The sequence below is a fragment of the Vigna umbellata genome, chromosome 8, assembly GCF_029865625.1.
Source record: "Vigna umbellata cultivar VRB3 chromosome 8, Vumbellata_1.0, whole genome shotgun sequence".
Taxonomy (NCBI): Eukaryota; Viridiplantae; Streptophyta; class Magnoliopsida; order Fabales; family Fabaceae; genus Vigna; species Vigna umbellata.
In genome coordinates, this window is record NC_142172.1 from 27,921,523 (window position 1) to 27,941,729 (window position 20,207).

Consider the following 20,207-nt stretch of genomic DNA (forward strand, 5'->3'; position numbering starts at 1 on the left):
CCAAAATATATAAAAAAATATATTTTCCAAATTTGAAAATATATTCTACAACACTCATTTGGAAATATGTAAAAGAAGATGTAGAGACTTAATTCCAAATATATGTATAATTTTATTCTCCTTTCCACCTCTCCTCTATCTTATTCCCTAATACCTAATTTTGTTCTCCAATGCCTTCTATCAAGAAGAATGGAGGATGAGGAAGATCATGGTGTTTTTGGGTGGTAATGGAATTGTTAAAATTGATAGTGATGGAGAGGTCGAAGAAGGAAGAAGTTGAAGATGCTATATGGAAGACGCCTCCGAATACCTACCCCGATGGCAACCTCACAACCGTAGAGTATAGTGGCCAGACACATGTTTTATCAACCTTATGAAGGTGTAAGAAGAAAAAAAGTACATGCAAAAGCAGTTTCTCTCTTTATATATATATATATATATATATATATATATATCAAACTTTACTAAAATTCATATCCTATAAAGTGTAACCAAAAGAGAATTTTCCTCTCCCAGGTCCTATGAAAAGATGGTGAAAAATCTTCAGGAGCCCAGAAAAGGCTACTTTAAAATTTTATAAAACAAACGGAAATTTTCAGTATAAAGTATCTTTGATATTACGATATTTTGTTTTATCATATTTTTCTTCAAATAAACAAGATTTTCTTCCATCAAATTAAACACCTTAAAGTGACTGCTCAAAAGAGTGTTTGTTTTAAAGCATAGATGCACTTTCCGTAGTGCATCTATGCTTCGTACACATACAACACAGACTTTAAATGTTATACACCAGATATTCTTTACAATTTTATCAGCATCTCAAAAAATATTAATGATGCTTTTTCTTACTGAAATTTTTAAAAATTGTTTATATCCAAATCAAATTAATAAATATTTATACCACTAGAAAAATCATTGCAAAAAAATTATGTTAATCACTTGATGAAAAGGAACTTTTTAATAACTGATTTCTACTTCTCTCTTTTTCTATATACCAAATTCCAAAATCTAAGAATTCACTTCAAGCTCTAACTTTAATGTTTTAAGAACTAAATTATCAACTATTTTAAAATTCAATCACTTTTAACGTACAAAGGACCAGGTATTCAAGAAAATTCAAGATTTTAAGAATTACTGTTTTTATGTAGGATAAATCACTTCTAACCTGAACTAGAAAAGAAAATTCAAGAATCGATATTATTATTTTGCATTTAACAATGCGAGAAACTTCAGCATCTACAGATTTTAAGGTACTATGTTTATGTAGGATTACCAAATCAATCATATTTGGCTTGGTTTTGGGGCTGCGAAAAAAATTCCTTTGCTTTATGAGCTACCTCTGCCTCCAAAATTGCTTCTAGAACTATGTCAGATCCTTTCACATCAGCTGTTAATGAAACAAAAACAAAAGAAGTTTCGTATCAGGTATCGTTCTAAAACAAACAGATTCCCGTCAAACATGGACAGACAAGACAAAAAGCTATCAGGCATTCATAAAGAAGAAAAAGGAAAAATAATTTGCAAATTTCGCAATGAAAGAAATAACATTTTTTATAATATCCTAGCCTATGCCAAATGTGCCATAGTATAAAAATGAATGAAGCTCGGCAAACAGTCTTTACTTCCGAGTCTTCGAGCTAACTAAATACAGTTCAAATGAAAAAAGTCTGCAGATTAACTAATCTTATCTGAAAACACCACTGGGTGTGTAATGGGTAAAAAGAAGCCAAATGTTTTAGTGCCTTTACATATGCATGTATGGCATACATTGATAGGAATCACAAAACAATATCACATGACCAATGATCACACTATATAGCACACAAACTGTACCGAGTAAAAAGTTGTAATTGTCCAACTCATAAGAAAATCTTGATAAGCAAAGCCAAAAAAACAAAAAGTATCATACCCCCACGATTTGGTAATAGTCCAGCATTTTCAGCGGATATGGGTAAGACAGTAAGCTGCAGTTTGTCATCTATCTTCTCCAGTTCAGGACTAATTGCTGACAACTCATTCTTTATGGAAGGGGACTCTGCAAATCTGGCGTAAATGGTTGCTTGATTTTGCATATTGCATGAATTAGAAGACACAGAAGTTGAGTCCTGGAAATATATATAGGCATGTAAGCACACTCAATTCCTATACTAGTATATACTTGTCTCATTTTGTGGGTTAGGTTCATAAACCTTGATAACAGTGGGATTCGGGTGATTCTCTCCAGAATCTTCTGGTTTCTTACAGTCTATATTATCCAAAAAAGATAACAGTATTAAACAAAATCTCTACACTGCATCTGTAAACGATAATAAAACTGTTACACCTCAAAACAAGGTAGTAAACAATACCATTTGGGATAGATGTCTGGTCAGGATTGTCAGCAAATCTTCGTGTCAAAGGGCCAGGATTTATGATTGATATGCTTCGAATTTCATGACGAATAGCATCTAGCTGAGCCATTGTGTCTTGCAGTTCCTTATGAACCTAAGACAAAATAGGCCAATACAATAAAAAGTAGTTTGTCAACAGAACCAAGTGTTACCAATGGACAAAGATTCCCCTATGAAGCATAAATATTTCACTAACTTTTATGTTCATATTTGACATTATTGTCCAAGAAATTCAAAGTAAACCACATGTTAAGATTCTACAATGCAAAATTATCTTTTCTCCAATTAAGCATCATAAGACATTTTCTGACATTTTGTGTACACGTATTAGTTATTGCTTATAAAAGAAAATATAAGACATTTACAACCCTAAATATTATGACTTGGTGTGTGTTTAGTTTTCTTTAGGGAAAGTGCTTAACGATATTTACCTCAAGGCAACTAGTTATTGCCTTCATGCAACAAAACGCACAGAATCTATAAAACTCCAAAGAAACTTATTCCTGCAGGTTTTATAATACTGCTGGTAACTTGGAAAATGGGAATACCTGGCGAGCCTGGGATTGCTGCATAACATTTTCAAACTGACCACGAGCCAATTGTACATATCCAATAGCTCTACCAGCAAGTCTCCCTGCTGTTCTGGATATGATTGGTAAATCCTTTGGACCTATCGCACATAACAATTCACATTTGTACTAAAAATAATATAAAATTTTGCATATGATAAACAGATGTAACAATAGCATGACCCAACCTATCAGAGCAGCAGTGGCTCCAAGCAACAGAAATATTTCTCCATATGAAAAGCCCAGCATTTCTCACTGTCTTTTTGAAGAAAAATCGAATTCATTTGAAACCCTAAAGAGTTCAATAAAATGGCAAATCGGAAATTATAGTCGAATTGCTAACTAACCTGAAAGCATAAATTGAAAAGAATAGAATTAGCATGACATTGTTACAGTTTCAGTGCTTCCTACAAGAGAGTTAGCTGATGAATGAACATTGGTAAAACAAAAGGGAGAAGAAGAAACGCCTTGGGAAATTGATTTGTTTTCCAAGCAGAATAGCAAATCTGGGAACTAAACAGCCCACCAGATAAATTGGAATCTGTTTCATGCCTTTGCTATTTACACTCCATACTTGCTACATTCACTTTACCCTTCCATCTATGAAATTACATTATTAGACATTAATTTTTTCCCTCATTTCAAATAGTCTTCTTCACACACCTTTATTTACCATTTCCTTTATACTACATGTTCAGGAGTTTGTGATGGTTGAGTGTATTAGCTTCAGTGTTACCACCATCTCCAACTGTATGAGCAGGATTGGTTGTATTTGGAGAACGACGAATGGATGCTTTAGAAGAAAATTGTAGACCAGACTGTGCCATCACTAAATAATGAAGATGCCTAAGTAAAAAATTAGCATGAATATGTGTTCATCATTGTCAAATTTTTATGATGCAAGTTGTTTTATATCTATCACTAAAATGGCGATCAGTAATCATCTTTAAATTTACTGAAAATAGTTAGTTACTGAAAAAGAGACAAGGAAATAAGTTATTAATGGAATGACTTAATACTTAAAGAACAGCTAATTTCTAACCCACAGTGCACCTATATATAAAACACACTTCACCGCCATGATTGAGAGGGTTCAAGTGATTAGAATAAAGAATGTCAAATTTTCATGGCTTATCTTAAGATAAGCAGAAAAAAAAAGTCCAATTTAATAAAATGACACATTAGAAAGGACATGGTATAAAAATATTGTGAGAAAATGCATACAAGATTCCAAAGATATTGACAGAGAATTACAAATGATACGCATATGCATGACATTGAAGCAAGAATTTCAGTCTCAGTGTTCCAAGAGTTCAATGTATTGATGCATATAGATTTATTTCGGTAGCTTCCATTTTGAACAACTCCTAAGTATTACAACATTAAAAACAAGTTTCCATACTACTTTTGTGCTGTCTGTGCATTCTGCACAATGATCAGTGAATTCTTTGTAGGATATTTAACAAAGATAGATCTAGAAAGAAAGAATGGTGACATTAAATATGGAAACGTAAGAAGATAGGAGAAAAGAGCATTTTGTCCACAAAATATTGGAAGAGTAGGAATGACTGTTCTTTCTCTCACGAAGTCAATTTTCATAGTCTGAATAGTCTGCATAAGCCTTGTCACTGCTAAATCTTTTATTTGGATATTATCTTGATGCAAAATACTGCAAAAGATGGCGCCTTTCTCATTACAGTTTTGGTAATTTTGATACGCCTTTAGCCCAAATGATTACTAAAAATCACCCTTGAAATCAACGTACATGAATATTAAGTTTTTCAATCATTCGAGAAAAAAAAAATGGTCTTAAACTACACATCACTAGTTTTTACATACTGCTGCTTCACCAAGAAAATAATGTGAAATTATTAAACGAAAAGTCAAACCTATTCTCTTCCTATTCCTGCTTTCTCTTAAAATATAGTAATCAATAACCTTCAGAAAAAAAAATTCAAATTTCTTAATAAAAGGCTATGATACATCAGAATAATACAATCGAAAACCTCAATGAGCCAACTCCAAAATGAAGAAAAGAAAGAGCTTGTTTAACACAGTTGGGATATAGGGGAGTTGTACCTCTGGGAGCTCTTGAATGTAAGAATAATATTTCACAACAGTACTTGGAAACCAGTAACTTTAGATTACTGGATCAAGGGCACAAACAATAAATCCAAAGTGAAGGAACCGTGACCAAGAAAAAAGGTAAGGATATTTAGAATATCGTGATATAACGAAGCTATAGTAAATCGAGAATTGGAACAGAAAAAGCATAAAATTCTTCTCTCAACTAAAATATAATGTAATGATCACTAGCACATGTGCTTTCCAGATACCACCAGAAACATTAGCTTAAAGTCACTTGTTGTGCTAACCAAAAAAAAACTAAAAGGAAATCGTAATTCATGAAATATTGATAATTAAGAATTCAAGCTCTTTACAACACAGAGCTAAAAACTACTGCCCCACGGCATATGAGATGTAACATAGTTGATATCAATCCATCAAAAATTTACAAAAAACTTCAGACTTGTTAAATAAAATAAATAAATAAATAGCAAATCCTGACTCACCCGTGTAAAAAATGCATCTTTATAATACAAAGAATTAGATTCGAACTGGGACAATCTCAACTTTGCATTCATAATTCCAAAATTTCACTGTGCAAAATGTGTTTCTGATATTTGAAGTACGAAATGGGAGTTAATGATACATACCTTATGACAGTAACAACCTTCCCAACACGCAGTGCTCTAGCCTTGATCTTAATCTCCGGCAAACCCACCCACCAGCGCGACAGTGGCACCAACGTGCGTTCTCTGAAACAAAATCCAACAAAAGAATGAAGGTAACAGGAAACATATACTAGAGATTTAAGATTACCGATTAGAATTACCTTTGATTGGCCACGGAAGAGGATTTAGGGTTCTTAAAATTTTGAAATAGAGAAGAAGGTACCGTGGGTTGAAATTAGGTTGGCATTATCTTGGTCTGAATATAATTTTGGATTTTCCAACTTTTAAAATCTGTATAACTAAAACAGAAATTTGAATTGGAAAATTTATATAATATCGATCAGATTGAAAAACAGATTTAATTAAATGGATCCTTAACCCATCAAACTAGTTTAAAAGTGGATTAAAAACAGGTTTGCCCACTCTTGATAATTTCTATTCATGAGAAAGCAAAGCAAGGAATGAAATGTAAATATTGGGAAAAAGTATTAATGGGTGGAATTTGTCAAATGAATAGGAGGGTCTTCTAAGGATGGTGGAGCATCTACAGGAGAGAGAAAATCAATCTTGGATGTGATTTAATGATATATGTCAAGAATTATATTTTTTAATTACCGTGGAAAGGATTGATGAGTACGATAATTTTCTTTTTATATAAAAGATTTCAACGGATAGTTTATTTGTATTAAACATTTATGAATTTATTATAGTTATTTTATGTATGTATATTATATAATTTATACTTATTTTATGAATTATATGAGTTATTTTGATCATTTATATTATTTTTAATGATTACAAATATAATTTTTCATCTACTTAAATGTTATTCTCTTTGTCTGTAGAATGTGATAGATTTTAGTGTTGAATTATTAGATAATTTTAAATTGTGGATGCTTAATGTGATTTTGTTCAACAAAGTTCTAATTAATTATCTTGTCACTTATTCTGATTTAATCTAGTAAAAAAAGGATGCCCTCAACGTGGTTATTATGTAATTTTTTTGGTTTCTTTAGCCTTTCAATTTCCATATACTAGGGGAATTATTCTGTTTAATTTTGCATATGTATTTTTTAAGTAAGTAAAATGGTTACTACAATGTCATTATTGATTGACGACATTATGCTATTCTTAGGAATTTCTACTGGTGAAGAAATTAATTCAATAACATTAATTTATTGAAACACTAAAAATCTTTATATTCTTTAGGTCCTAGTAATTGATGGTTCTAATATGTTCCTTTTCTATTGATACGTGAGAGGAAACCACCTTTACCAAATGCGGGAATCAATCCAAAACTTGTATTTGTAATAGGAGGTATGTGTGTGTAAGCAATGAATTTTGTCATCACTATAATTTTCTTACAAAATATAATCTGTCATTTGTGTGAACCAAATTGATGCAAGCCCCAAGCATATTACATGCACTCCAACAAAATCATTCTCTTCTCTCCCCATTGTTGTATTACTCACATCCTCACATAAATGCTCCTAAAGTTTATTGCCATTGTTTTCTACTAGTATTTGAAGTATAAGATAAACTAAGTGCAAGAAGCCAAGAGAATGAACATTCTTAATAATATATTATTTACTTTGATGGGTTCGGATCAGAATGTCAATTTTTTCTGTTATTCTTTGTTAATCAACATACATTTTTGAACTTATATGTCGAGGGAATTAAATAATGATTTACTTTGAAATTCTCTCTCTAGAAAATTTTCAAACCATGACAAAGAGTAATAATAAGTACAACATAACTATGAGTGTACATTAAATCATCTTTGGATATGTTGATATTTATTTTATACAAATATCCAAAATTGGAGCAATTTCTTCATTTTTTTTCATGTTTTCTTTTCATGCAATGTTTGGTTTAATTTCTTGTAGTTTTGACTATTTAATATTCTTGGATTTATCTTTAAGGTACCATGAAACTTTAACCAAATTATTTTCATATCTCACTAAGTTCAACTTATTTGTAGTTACATTAATACACTTCAAAATATCCAAAGAATATTTATGCAACTATAAAGTTGTTTTCATCCTATTTTTGTATCACATACTCAATAAACTCAATTATAACAAATCTTAATTAAAATATTATTTTAAAGTACAAAAATCAATTAAAAATTCAATATTAAAGGCTAAATGAGGGCATATGCTTAAATGATTAATAGTCATACATCATGTTTTTCATGACAGAAGGAAGTCTAGTAAATGAAAATGTCAAAGTCTTAACATCAGATGCGTTTAAGAATTAGACGAATTAAGGTGTTAGATGAGTCTAACGAGTAATAATCATCAGGCTAAAGCATTAGACGACCTAAGTCTCTAGACAACCTAAGTCATTGTGTTAGACGACTACGGTGTTAGATGATCCAAAGGGTTAGACGACTCAAGACAACTTAAGCTGTTAAAGAACCAAGATGTGAGAATGTTTAGCCAAGAGCATCGTGGATAGGCTAGAAAAGCTCCAAAAATTTATCTTCCCTATATCTACTTATAATCTGTAAATGACTCAGAAAAGAATAAGGTGAATAAAAATACCTTCTGCTTTAACATGGTATCAGAGCATAATCTTGGGACCCAAATAGTTCTAAATAGGTGGTTGGTTCATCTAAAATGGGTGATTCTTCAGCGACTGGCGATTCCACAGAGCCATCAAACGCTTCCGCTGCTGAGTCCATTTGGGAAAATCTTACGGAAAAAATAGTAGAGGTTTTATCGAAAGCTCAGCCAACATCACAATCGTCAGTCTCTAATTCCTCAATGGTACCGATCAACATCAAGTTGGATGGCTCCAACTATGCCCTATGGTCCCAGGAGGCTGAGATGTACATCTCGGGCAAAGACAAACTAGGATATATTGATGGATATTTTCCTCCGCCTTCCGAAACTGATTCAGCATTCCGTAAATGGCGAACTGAGAACGCTATAGTGAAACGGTGGTTGATCAACTCAATGGATCCCTCGTTGGTGGGGAATTTCATTTGTTTTCCAATCGCCAAAGAGGTTTGGGATGCCATTGCCACGACATACTTTGATGGATCTGATACGTTGCAGGTTTATGACCTTTGACATAAGGTAACTCGGATGCGACAGAAAATAGGATTGATTGAAAAATATTATAATGATCTACAAGGGATGTGGCGTGAGATAGATTTTCGACATCCTAATCCCATGGAGTGCGCGAGAGATATATAGAAATACAATGCTTTGTTATAGGAAAAAAGAGTTTATATCTTTCTCGATGGATTGGATGACCGGCTTGATAACATTCGAAGTGACATACTCCAATTGAAGCCATTTCCCACAATCGAACAAGTTTATGCATATGTTTGAAGAGAGGAAACTCGTCAGATTGTGATAACATCTAGAACAGAGAATATAACAAGTGGTGCGGTTATGGTCACTAAAGGCTCAAAAGTTGGTCAATAGCCAACACTAGTGGCTGGGAAACACAACTATGTCTTGAAATCAAAGGGTTCATTCGATGGAGGAAAGTGCACACATTGTGGAAATGCCAGACACACTCGTGATACTTGTTTCAAGTTACATGGGTATCTAGAATGGTGGCATGAGTTGCAAGCTAAGAAGAAAAAAAGAAACCGCTCCACATGAGGAAGGCACTAGTAAAGTTGTGGTAGTAATTACCGAGTCTCGATTCTTGCTTGTTCCTATGACTAGTTCCTCTGCCTCAATGGAACTAGGTAATTGTGGTCAAGTTTTTTGTAGTTCTAATTCTTAAGATGCAAGTGCATGGATTATTAACTCTAGGGCAACAGAGCATATGACTTTTGATCCCATGGATTTCTCCCATTCAACCCTACCACGTAGGACTTGTATCACGTGCACCACCAGTTCAGTGGCAAAGAAAGGGAAATATGGTTGTGGCATCGTCGTTTGGGATAAAAATAGTGTTCCTTTTGCTCTAATGCATTATGATGTATGGGGACCTTCCCCTAGGACTACCGTATCTGGTCACTGTTGGTTTGTAATATTTGTCAATGATTGCACACGAATGAGATGACTTTACTTGATGAAGACTAAAGATGAAGTGTTTCAAATATTTCATAATTTTCATGTCATGATTTAAAATCAGTTTTCAGCCAAGATTCAAGTTCTTTAGTGAGACAATGGAGGGGAGTTTGTTAACCATCACTTCAAAGCATACTTCCAACAACATGGTCTTCTTCACAAGACCTCATGCTTGCAAACTCCATAACAAAATGGTGTTGTCGAACGAAAAAATCGTCATATATTGGAGACATCACGTGTTCATCTTCTTGACACCCATGTTCCAACTCACCATTGGGATGATGCGGTAACTACAGTGGTATACCTTCTTAACTACATGCCCTCCAAAGTCTTGCAGTTTAAAACACCTCTACAAGTACTCTCCTCTCATGTACAATTACCTACCATGTTGATGCTTCGGTCTAGGATTTTTGGGTGTGTGGTTTTCGTTCATCTTCACAAAAATCAACGAACCAAACTTGATCCATGTGTTGTTAGGTGCTTGTTCTTAGGCTATGGACTGCATAAAAAAGGCTACAAATGCTTTAACCCTATCAACAATAGAACCTATATCACTATGGATGTAACTTATATTTACGTAAGGAATCACTAGATATGAAACTTCTAAGTGTTTTTTCAAAATGCAAAGAGATTCTTATACAATGATTTCTACAATGAATGCTTTAACCCTATCAACAATGATTTCTTCAAATCTTCAAGAGTATCATCATCAAAATCACTTCAAGACATCAATGTTCCTCATTGGTAACAAAAAGAACTTTGCGAACTATTATGGCTAAGAAGCTTACTAATGGATATTGGATTTAGACCTAACATGGAGATGAACCTTTTTTTTTATAATAAAGCTGCAATTGATATCTCACAAAATCCTATCCAAAATGATCGAACAAAACACGTGGATGTAGATAAACACTTTATCAAGAAGAATCTTGAAAAGAAGATTATTCGGTTAACTTTTATCCAGTCGAAAGACCAGTTGACAGATATTCTTAAAAAGGCGATGTCCGGTAAGAACTTCCATGACTCCCTTGACAAGTTAGGCATGAAAGACAGTTATGCAAAATAAAAAAAATTTTGGGTGTTGTAATACTTTGGTTCTACCTATTGACTCTTGAACTACTAAATTAATTATAATACACAGATTACAAGTCTTTAACAACTAAGTTATTGAGTCTTCAAAGTATTTCTTGAAACTAAACACTTCTTTAATTCTTCAACATTTCTCCATGAAACATCATGTTCAAAATCTTTTATTGAAGCAAGATGTCCATCTTCTTCGTTTTGCTAACAATTTTGGTTAAAAAGTGATTCTACTTTAGTTTGTTATAGTTTATTAGATTAACAAGTGGTTTCTTAGATTCTAAAAGGGAAATGACACCATTGATTGCAGTTTTGTAAGAATATGCAATTCAAAAATTCTTATGAGTTTCGTGAGGGAAATTAAATTAGCTAATATGACTTTTATTCATAAAGAACAATATAAGTGGTTTAATTTTTACCTTCATGTATATATTTAGATTTCTTTCATAATAGGTTTAGTTTGTTTATGTTTGTGTAAGTTTTAACATGGGTTAGGTGTGGTCTCTCCATGTTTCTCATTCATTTATTTTTTCTTTTAATAAACTTTTATAAGATAGCAAATGATTGATATGCTTTGGGTGTTAGTATAGTTGAAATATTAAAGTTCCTAATGATATCTACCACAAGCTTATTTGAAAATAAGTATAAAATAATATTTATCATTCAATCTTCCATTACATGCATATTAGGATCCATATCCATTAGGTTCTTAAGTAGATAAAAAAAAGTAAGAAGAAAATAATTTGTTTACTAGTTGTATGCAACTCCTTGCCATCATCAATTCTCTTCTCTTGTTTCTATCTTCTTTAATTTGTGCATGTAAGTTAGAGGTAAGGGATTTTCTTCTTGTAAAGTCAAAACACAATTAATTATCTTTCGAAAATTTAACAATAATCATTCATGAAAGTCTCTTGTTTGTAAAATCTATCATACATTTTTTTTAGTCTTGTTTATTCTTAAATTCTTAACAAGACCCTAAATTGAAAGGATACCACATTCAAAATTTATCTTAAATATATTTTAGTCTTGAACTCAAAATCAAACCTAGTGAGATAGTGACTAAAATATTTTTTTCTTACAACAAACTAAATTTTTTTACAAATTTTTCAAAATTGAATTTTGGATTTTTGAAAAAATTGTTACTGTACATAAAATACTAAAAGTTATATTTATATAATTGGAAAATGAGTTTAAAACGACATTCATCTTAAACATGCAAAATCACCCTCTCTATTATTGATTTAGGCATTACAACACAAAGAATTTATCAATAATGTACCATTTTTTATATAAATCTACATCAATATAGATATATATAAGCTCTCTTTGCCATAAAAAAATTTATATATATTTTAAAGGCCACAATTGGACAACTTTCCATAATTTGTGAAAAACCTTTCCATTAGAATATAAGTGAAGATTACTCTTCTTTATTTCCTTTATGAAATTTAAAGTTAAGACCTTTCTAAATTATTTTAAGAAAAAAAATCTTCTTTAAATTTGAAAATTTTAAGGATCAAAAGTCATAAACAATTTTGTAGATGAAACTAAAACTCAAACTCCTTTGATTTTTAAAGGCTCAATTGTTTTTGAAGTTTAACTATTTATTTATTTATTTATTTTAACTTATTTTATTATTAAGAAAATATACAATCAAGTTGTTCCTTTCTTAAACATGCAATAATGACGATTTCTATCCAATTAGCCATGATTAAAAGTTGTCAAAATGGGTAACCCGGCCCAACCCAACCCGACCCACCACGGGTTGACCACTTAATGAGACAACCCAATCCGGTTCATTTATTAGCGAACCGAAAAAATTTGAACCCGACCCGACTCACCACGGGTTGGTGGATTAAACAGGTTGGCTTATTGGCTCACTTAACTTTTTTTCACCCTTTTCTTCTGAGATTCTTATAACATGTTACTTTGATCGATCAAATTGAAACAGTAATAATTGGACCAATTGATATAAAAGAAAATGAAACAAAAGAACTCTATTGTTATATATTTTAAGCTAACAAGCATAAAATTTTGTCAATTGAGTTTAATGAGACAACAACCGTTTGACCAAGAAACTACATATAGGCGTTAACAAAAATATATAGCAGAGGGGAACTTTTGGATAGACATCAACACAACGCAGCACGAAAAGCTCTACTGCGCAGAAAATGTTGTGCGTTTTGAATAATTAATTTAATTAATTTGATTTCAATAAAAAAAATTGAATAATTAATTTAATTAATTTGATAAACAAAATCGGTGGGTTGGTGAACTAACCCGGCTCACCACGGATTCAACCCGGGTGAGCTGGGTTCTTAGCGAGTCAGGTCAAAATTGGCTTGCATAAAAAATTTTACATTTTTTCCAACCCAACCCGGCTCAAACCCGTGGTGAGCCGGGTTGACTCACGGGTTTCAACCCATTTTGACGGCCATGAAATCGTTAACATATAAAATATTAACGATTTTAACGATTTTAATTTATATATACTATAAATTATAACAAATGCGTAACGAAAATTTTTAAAATATAAACGATGATAATTAAAAAATATATTCTTTTAAAATTTATTAAATCCTGAAATATTTACATTGTTACATTTAAAAAATTACATGTTGAATTATTTTATTAATAAAGGAATTAAATCAAACAAAATAGCAAATAATATAATAAAAAAAGCAATGAAGTCCTTTCAAAACATCCCCCTATTAACACACAAAACCAAATCTCATAATGTTGAGCGTTCTAATCTAATCACCAAATGAATTCCATTAAGTAGGAGATTATGATTTGATAAAGTGATGGCATTAGAATGCCATGCGTCATCAAATAGAAGATAAGTAATGAATTAGACAATGATTAGTTGAAGCAAAATAGAGTTTAGCATATATTAACAACTAACAAAACCAACATAACAGAATCTAAAATATATTCAAACTTAATACAACCATTAATCAATATCTCTCTCAAAGTAGGGACATATTTCTGTGCTCCTTTTCGAAAGAAAAAAAAAACTCAATCTATTGATTGCCTAAACATGATTAATGGGACAATGATTGTAATAATAACAATAATAAGACAAATCTTGCTTGTATTGCACATAAAATAAACCACTCGTTAATTAATAATAGAATAACTAAAGCCATGTAGAATTTATTCTCTCGCGTGATGGAAAAGAATTCTATTAAGCTTGTGTCTTTCACTTCACATACGAGACAATATAGCGTCCTAATTAGAACTATGCATTTTAAATGCAACAATCCAAACAAACAATCATGTAAATTTGTTTATCACAGTAATAAATAAATTATATATATATATATATTAAAGATAAAACTAGATAATTAAGTTTACACTTATCCTCCGTTATTATGTGAATTTATCAAGTTTATAAATTTTATTAGAAAGCACATAGTTTTTCTAATAAAATTTCAATATAAATTAATATTTTATTTGTAACTAAAATAAAATATTGTTTCAACCTTAAATTCGTTTGAATAAGATCATTATGATCTATTACTATATTTAAAATGTTAAAATTCGAAATGTTATCACATTTTTTTCTATAAAAAGTGTTTTTAAAATATAAAAAATATATTTAAATTATTCTTAACTTGAAGAATATAAAAGGAACTTAACCTAACAATATTATCAAAACTTGAAGTGAGAAGAAATTCAAACTTAAATCCATTTAAAGCAAACTTGGGTATAAGTATTATTACACAGCACATATGTGTAATCTTAGTGGTTAAGTATTTTGTTTTGACAAAACTGCAAAATTCGATCCCTAATTTCCTAGCGTGGTTGTTTCCAGGTTGGAGCATATGCTACTGACATTACTAGCTATCCATAGCTTAATCATGCCAGCCATCAAACTTTCTTCTTTTACTTTATTTAATTAATTCACTAAATTAATAAAATATCTTTTTAATTAATCTCATCGCCTTCTCCTTATTTGTCATGATTTCAATCCATCTAGATTATGCTAGAAGAAGAAGAAGAAGAAGAAAATATCTCACTAAAAAAATAGAAAAAAAAATAGAAAAATGTGTAGTGAGAGGATGAGTGTGCAATCACTAAGAGTTAGTGCAAGATTTCTCTAATCCAACATAGAAGAATTGTGTGTGGTGGAATTGAAGAATGAAGAACGAAGAATAATGAATAATGAAGAATTTGGGGTTATGTTATTATAATAGATAATTAAAGTAGTTATCCACTTGATTACACAAGTTCATTTTAAAAAAAAGTCAACCACTGGGTCCTAATTTTGGCTGTGTAAGCTGAGAACAGTTAAAAAGGAGCATTGATTTGTGATACTTGTGATCACATTATTGATGTTTTCTCATACTTTTTGTTTTACACATTTTTTTCTCAGAGCAAATATTCTTTCCTACACACTTTTTTAAGACCAGGTTTCAAAAAGTTCATTTACATATTCCCTTCACACTTAACGATTAACTCAATAAAAATAAATTCATATAAATGCTTATTCTTGTAGTATTATTGAATTTGATTCTTCAAAAAGAATCCTTGACTTTACTTATCAGTTGATAACAGACTTTGTACAGTGATACTTGATTGAATTAAATGTGTAGAAATCATTGAAAATTATATAGGATCGTGGAAAGAGTATATAAATATAAAGCTTATGTGCAAATATTCGCATTATTCATTCATTGTTTAAATATATATAGAGAGATAATTTGATTTTGTTTTTATGTTAGATTTTTTAAAAGTAAATTTTAAGTATAGTGCTTTGAAACACTAGAGAGGATAGAGACTACAAAGTTCTCAAATTAGTTTCCCACGTTTGGTTTTAATGCCTTCACCTAAAATTAAAAAATATTTAAGGGTAAATTTTTAAATAAATATTACTAGGATGATCACACATAATAATTTATAATTAGATAAATATATAAAAAAATCATTTATAGTGTTTATATATTCTAATTGGAGTCTTATTTTATTTTTTAACATGAATTCATAGTTTTGAAAATTCTAATATCATTTGATCATGTTATTTATCATTTTGAATGTTTTTTTTTAATTATTTCAAATTTTGTTGAGTTAGTTAACTTAAAAGATGAAGTTTATTTAGAGTTTTATTCTCCCAAGACGTACATTAAATTAAAGTTTTCATTTTTTTTAAATATCAGGATAAATGAAGATTTTGAGCTTGAAATTCTCTATATGTTTAAAATATAAGTGGTTAGGCATCGTTACAAATAATGAGAATATGGATGTCCATTTCTCGACTAGAGAGAATTTGTACTATTAACAATTTTGTAACTTATACATTATATGAAATTTTGGATTTATTTACACAAAGCCTATAATTATTTGTTTCTCTTATATAGTAGATAAGCAAAATGAAAATTCTTTATTTTTTAGTATCTGCATTCATACGATTATTATTTTTTGCTAAAAATTGATATAGAAGAATTAAATTTGCAAGGAAAAACATTTGTCACCTCAACTTTGTTTTAGTATTTATTGATTTTACTAATCTTTATAAAAATATTCTTGACCTTTTGTCTTCTAAATTATATTTTCATGCAGAATTCTTAAACTTAAAAGTTAGTTTGAGTTTATTGTCGATCAGCTATTTTAATAATTTTATTTTGCATTCCTTTAATGTTATACATTATTTTATTTATATTATGAGGTATTTTTTGTTTGTTATTTCGTAGTACAAACAATAAACGATATATTTTAAATTTGAAACTATTGCATTAACTTGTTATATATGAACTAATTTATTTTAATTATTACAATTTAAAAAAATTATAGTGGTCCATGACCAAGCCTATTTGTTCCACGTTTCATCGTAGTTGGATTATAAAAATTTCCTTCCAAATAATTTTTTTTTCAAATATACTTTTAGTATTCTGAAACTAAATTCATAATTTGAAAATCATATATACCACCCCAAAAATGTAAATAAGGATGAACTTTTGAATTAATTAACTTCAGCCATGTTATTTTTTTTACTCGGCTTTTTAGTCATTCTTTAAATTTTAGGACTTAAAAAATGGTACTAAAAAGTAGCTTATTAAGTTAAAATATTATAAAATATTTAAAATTTTATTTTAACTTTTTATTATAGTTTTAATTTTAATGTAAGATTTAAGATTTAAAAAATCATGTTAAAAATATATAAGTTATATGCTTAACACATTTTTTTAAGATTTAAATGTACTAGATCTCAATCTTGAAAATAATAAATTATTAAGATTTCAAATTATATACGACAATTATTTCAAAACTCTAGGAGATCGTTAATTATTCCCTGCTGCTAGCCTTTGTTATGCATGTATGTGACTTAGCATGACTTTTTTTTTTCTTTTTCCCAATATTTATTTATTTATATTTTTGTCCCTTTTCATCAAGTTTATTTTCGTGGATAATATAGGTAAGACTTTTGTTTTCTCTCTTTGGAAGCTTATTCATCAAAAGTTTTCAACCCGTTTGAATTATTTCAATTTTACTGACAGAGGGTGTTTCCTGTTCCATGTGTGTCTGCCTAGTTTCTACTTGGAAAGTCAAAGCATTATACTATATTTGAATTTGGCATTAATAAGTAAAATGTATTTGTTAATTTATAATAATTAATTTTGTTTATGAATACTCTTGTGACTAAGAAAAGTAAGTGCTGGTAATTTAGCTCTCATTAAAATTAATCTATCTTCAATTAAGTATACATAATCTTAAGCTGAATTAAGTAGTTACATAAGAATGGTTGAAAAATTATTTTTACATATAAAAATTTACTTTTTATATAAATTGTTATGATTATTTTTTTATTGATATAAATTACTATTATCTTTTTTAATACTAATAATTTTTTTCTTCAGCATCAAGAGACCATCTTTCTAGGAACATGTTTCAGTTAGTGGGATCTGAGATTAAGTCTTCTTTTACTAAGAATATCTAAGTTTCAACCTTAGGTTAAGATTTCGTCCTTAATCTTCTATTTACATTTTGGTGTAGTCAGGTGCTACCTACATAAAGTATTTAGATACTAAAGTTACTCTTCGTTCTAATACTCTAGTAATAAATATTAATAAAAAATAATCACTTAGATAAATATCAAATCTGTATTTATAAATTTTAGAATAAACTTCTCATTAGTACTAGTCTAATTATGGCCTAAACAGTAATATCTAGTTTATGGTTGATATAATTATTATTAGTGTTAGTTTTGTTTATATTTCATCGATAATTTTATATAGGATAAAAAAGTTAACCGACAATTAGTGTTAAAATACTCTTTTTCATTTTTTTTCAATCATAAACACAAATGTTATTATTTGTTGTTAGTTTGTTAATTTTTTTCTTTAATGTTTTAATGAAAATACTTTGAACAAGTATTAACCATTTTTTTTTAACTAGTACCATTAAAAAGTAAATAAATTTGAACGACATTAAAAGAAGTTGACAAAGAGATCATTAATTATTTGATTTTTTTATTATTTATATTTCATCATCTAATAATTTTATGTTTTTGTTGTGGATTTATCGTCCGGGTTTTGTTTACTGTGGTCTTTATGCATTTGGTTTTCCCTAAATTGATTGCTTTTTTTTTTTCTTTTGTATATTTAGTTTCATTCATGTTCTTTTATTAGTCAACCTACAGTTTTCTCACTCTTTGTTTTGCTGTTATATTGAACCTATCAAATAGACTATCCTTTTGAGAAGTAAATTTGATTCTTAGATTATTTAGGTGTTAATAAATCACAATCAACACATACACAATGTTAACATAAAAACACTTATACTCACTCTTATAGCCATTAGTCTATCACATTTTTCATCTAATTATTATTGGTATTATTAATATACAATGTTATTATCAATACCATTATTATTGTTATCGTAAATTATTTAACACCAATAATTATAGAATACAAAGGATAAATTTTTTTTATTACGTTTTCTTTAATATATGGACCACCAAATAAAAAATAAAACTAAGATTGTTGTACAACAATGTGCTTTGTCTTTTAGGATCTCACTGGCTAAGAGAACAAGAATAAACTAGACAAAAATAACTGAAAAAATAGAACAAAAATGTAGAGATATCCAGTTAAACAGAAAAAAAGAAGATAAAAACAAACACAAGTATATGAAAATGAAATGAAAAATAATACCGAATACCACATTTTATTTGTATATATATTTATCCCAGTCTACTGACCATACAATGTAGTATTATTTACCAAAGTACAAGTTACTTTTCCTTATGAACATTCACACAAACTCCTCAATACAATACATTAAATATTAAAGGGATTATATATATATATATATATATATATATATATATATATATATATATATATATATATATATAATATGATCATTATAAGTAAAAAATCACAATAAAAAAAATAAAAATAAAGGATACGTTAATGGAAATTAAACGATACTACATAACAATTCATTGAATAAACTTAGAGATTTTGCACCTCTCATAACTCAATCCTATCTCTCATGAGTTATGGTTATAAATTTAAATATCAAGACATATAGTCCATCTCTTATATGACTAGGGTCAATTTATTATATTTGTAAGGTCCAATCTTTTTTTTATATCAAAACTCTAAATTATAAGAAATTTCTTCGACTTTCATATCTAAACATCTTCCTTTATGCAAGTATGATACTAATAGACACTACATTCATAACATACACACAAAACACATATCCATCTTATTTAATGAATTAAAATCCTTTATCTTATATCTGTAATGTAGTGACACCCACATCTTTTATTTAATTTTTATAATATTATATTGACTAAAATTTAAATAAAATAATCTAAAAACATAAAACATAAAAAGTAGAGATTGTTTATAAGATATTAGCTTAATCATTATATATTAAAAATATCATAAAAAATATATTATTAATTTTTTATAAAATAAAACATACATATATGATAACTTACAAGGAACTTATCTATCCAATTTTATTCTTGAAGAACAAAATTTATCTATCTTGTTTCTTCTCTCTCAATCAAACCCTGAATCAACTGAAAAAATGTTTCCTTCCTAAACTCACACCGGTTAAGGTGATCATTGCAAAAGAGAAAATAACACACAAACAGACAAACACAAAAACAAGAGTAAGCTAGTGATACAAAACTATTAACCATGTACATAAGCATTTCACAATTTAATCAAGTTTAACATAACACAAACCAATCATCTTAACATGCAAAGACCTAGACTAGACTATCCGAATTTAGTATGAATGTCGAGTTATGATGTGTTGTACACTTGTGGTGGCCTCTAGTGCTCTACAGAGCCATTGTCATTTCACCCTACCACACTTACAAGGTTAGTTTGTACTGCACCATATGTCATATTGGAAACACCTAGATTAAAATCT

General features: G+C 29.4%; 1 protein-coding gene across 4 annotated transcripts; it reads right to left on the bottom strand.

The window, feature by feature from the left end:
• Positions 1-1,171: 1,171 nt before the first annotated feature.
• On the bottom strand, positions 1,172-6,199 carry LOC124844883 (uncharacterized). Of its 4 annotated transcripts, none has more exons than XM_088097719.1 (8): positions 5,856-6,199; positions 5,677-5,778; positions 3,148-3,214; positions 2,939-3,060; positions 2,349-2,484; positions 2,190-2,245; positions 1,910-2,105; positions 1,172-1,387 (listed from the first exon to the last, which is right to left on the bottom strand). In XM_088097719.1, exons 3-8 carry the CDS (start codon positions 3,206-3,208, stop codon positions 1,278-1,280), a joined length of 681 nt encoding a protein of 226 aa, XP_087953845.1. In that variant the 5' UTR covers positions 3,209-3,214; positions 5,677-5,778; positions 5,856-6,199; the 3' UTR covers positions 1,172-1,277. The 4 variants fall into 4 exon arrangements, with proteins under 4 accessions (XP_087953845.1, XP_047177857.1, XP_047177858.1 ...); XM_047321901.2 differs by having other exon boundaries at positions 3,148-3,251; XM_047321902.2 differs by having other exon boundaries at positions 3,148-3,218; positions 5,856-6,198.
• Between the last annotated feature and the right edge of the window lie 14,008 nt (positions 6,200-20,207).

What these genes read in the sequence shown, in the direction of transcription:
- LOC124844883 (XM_088097719.1), bottom strand. Translation starts at nt 3,208, where the DNA reads ATGCTGGGCTTTTCATATGGAGAAATATTTCTGTTGCTTGGAGCCACT. An exon ending in CCAGACATCTATCCCAAATG is followed by an intron (nt 2,246 to 2,348) that starts GTATTGTTTACT and finishes TGGATAATATAG; the next exon opens with ACTGTAAGAAACCAGAAGAT. An exon ending in CGAATCCCACTGTTATCAAG is followed by an intron (nt 2,106 to 2,189) that starts GTTTATGAACCT and finishes ATATATTTCCAG; the next exon opens with GACTCAACTTCTGTGTCTTC.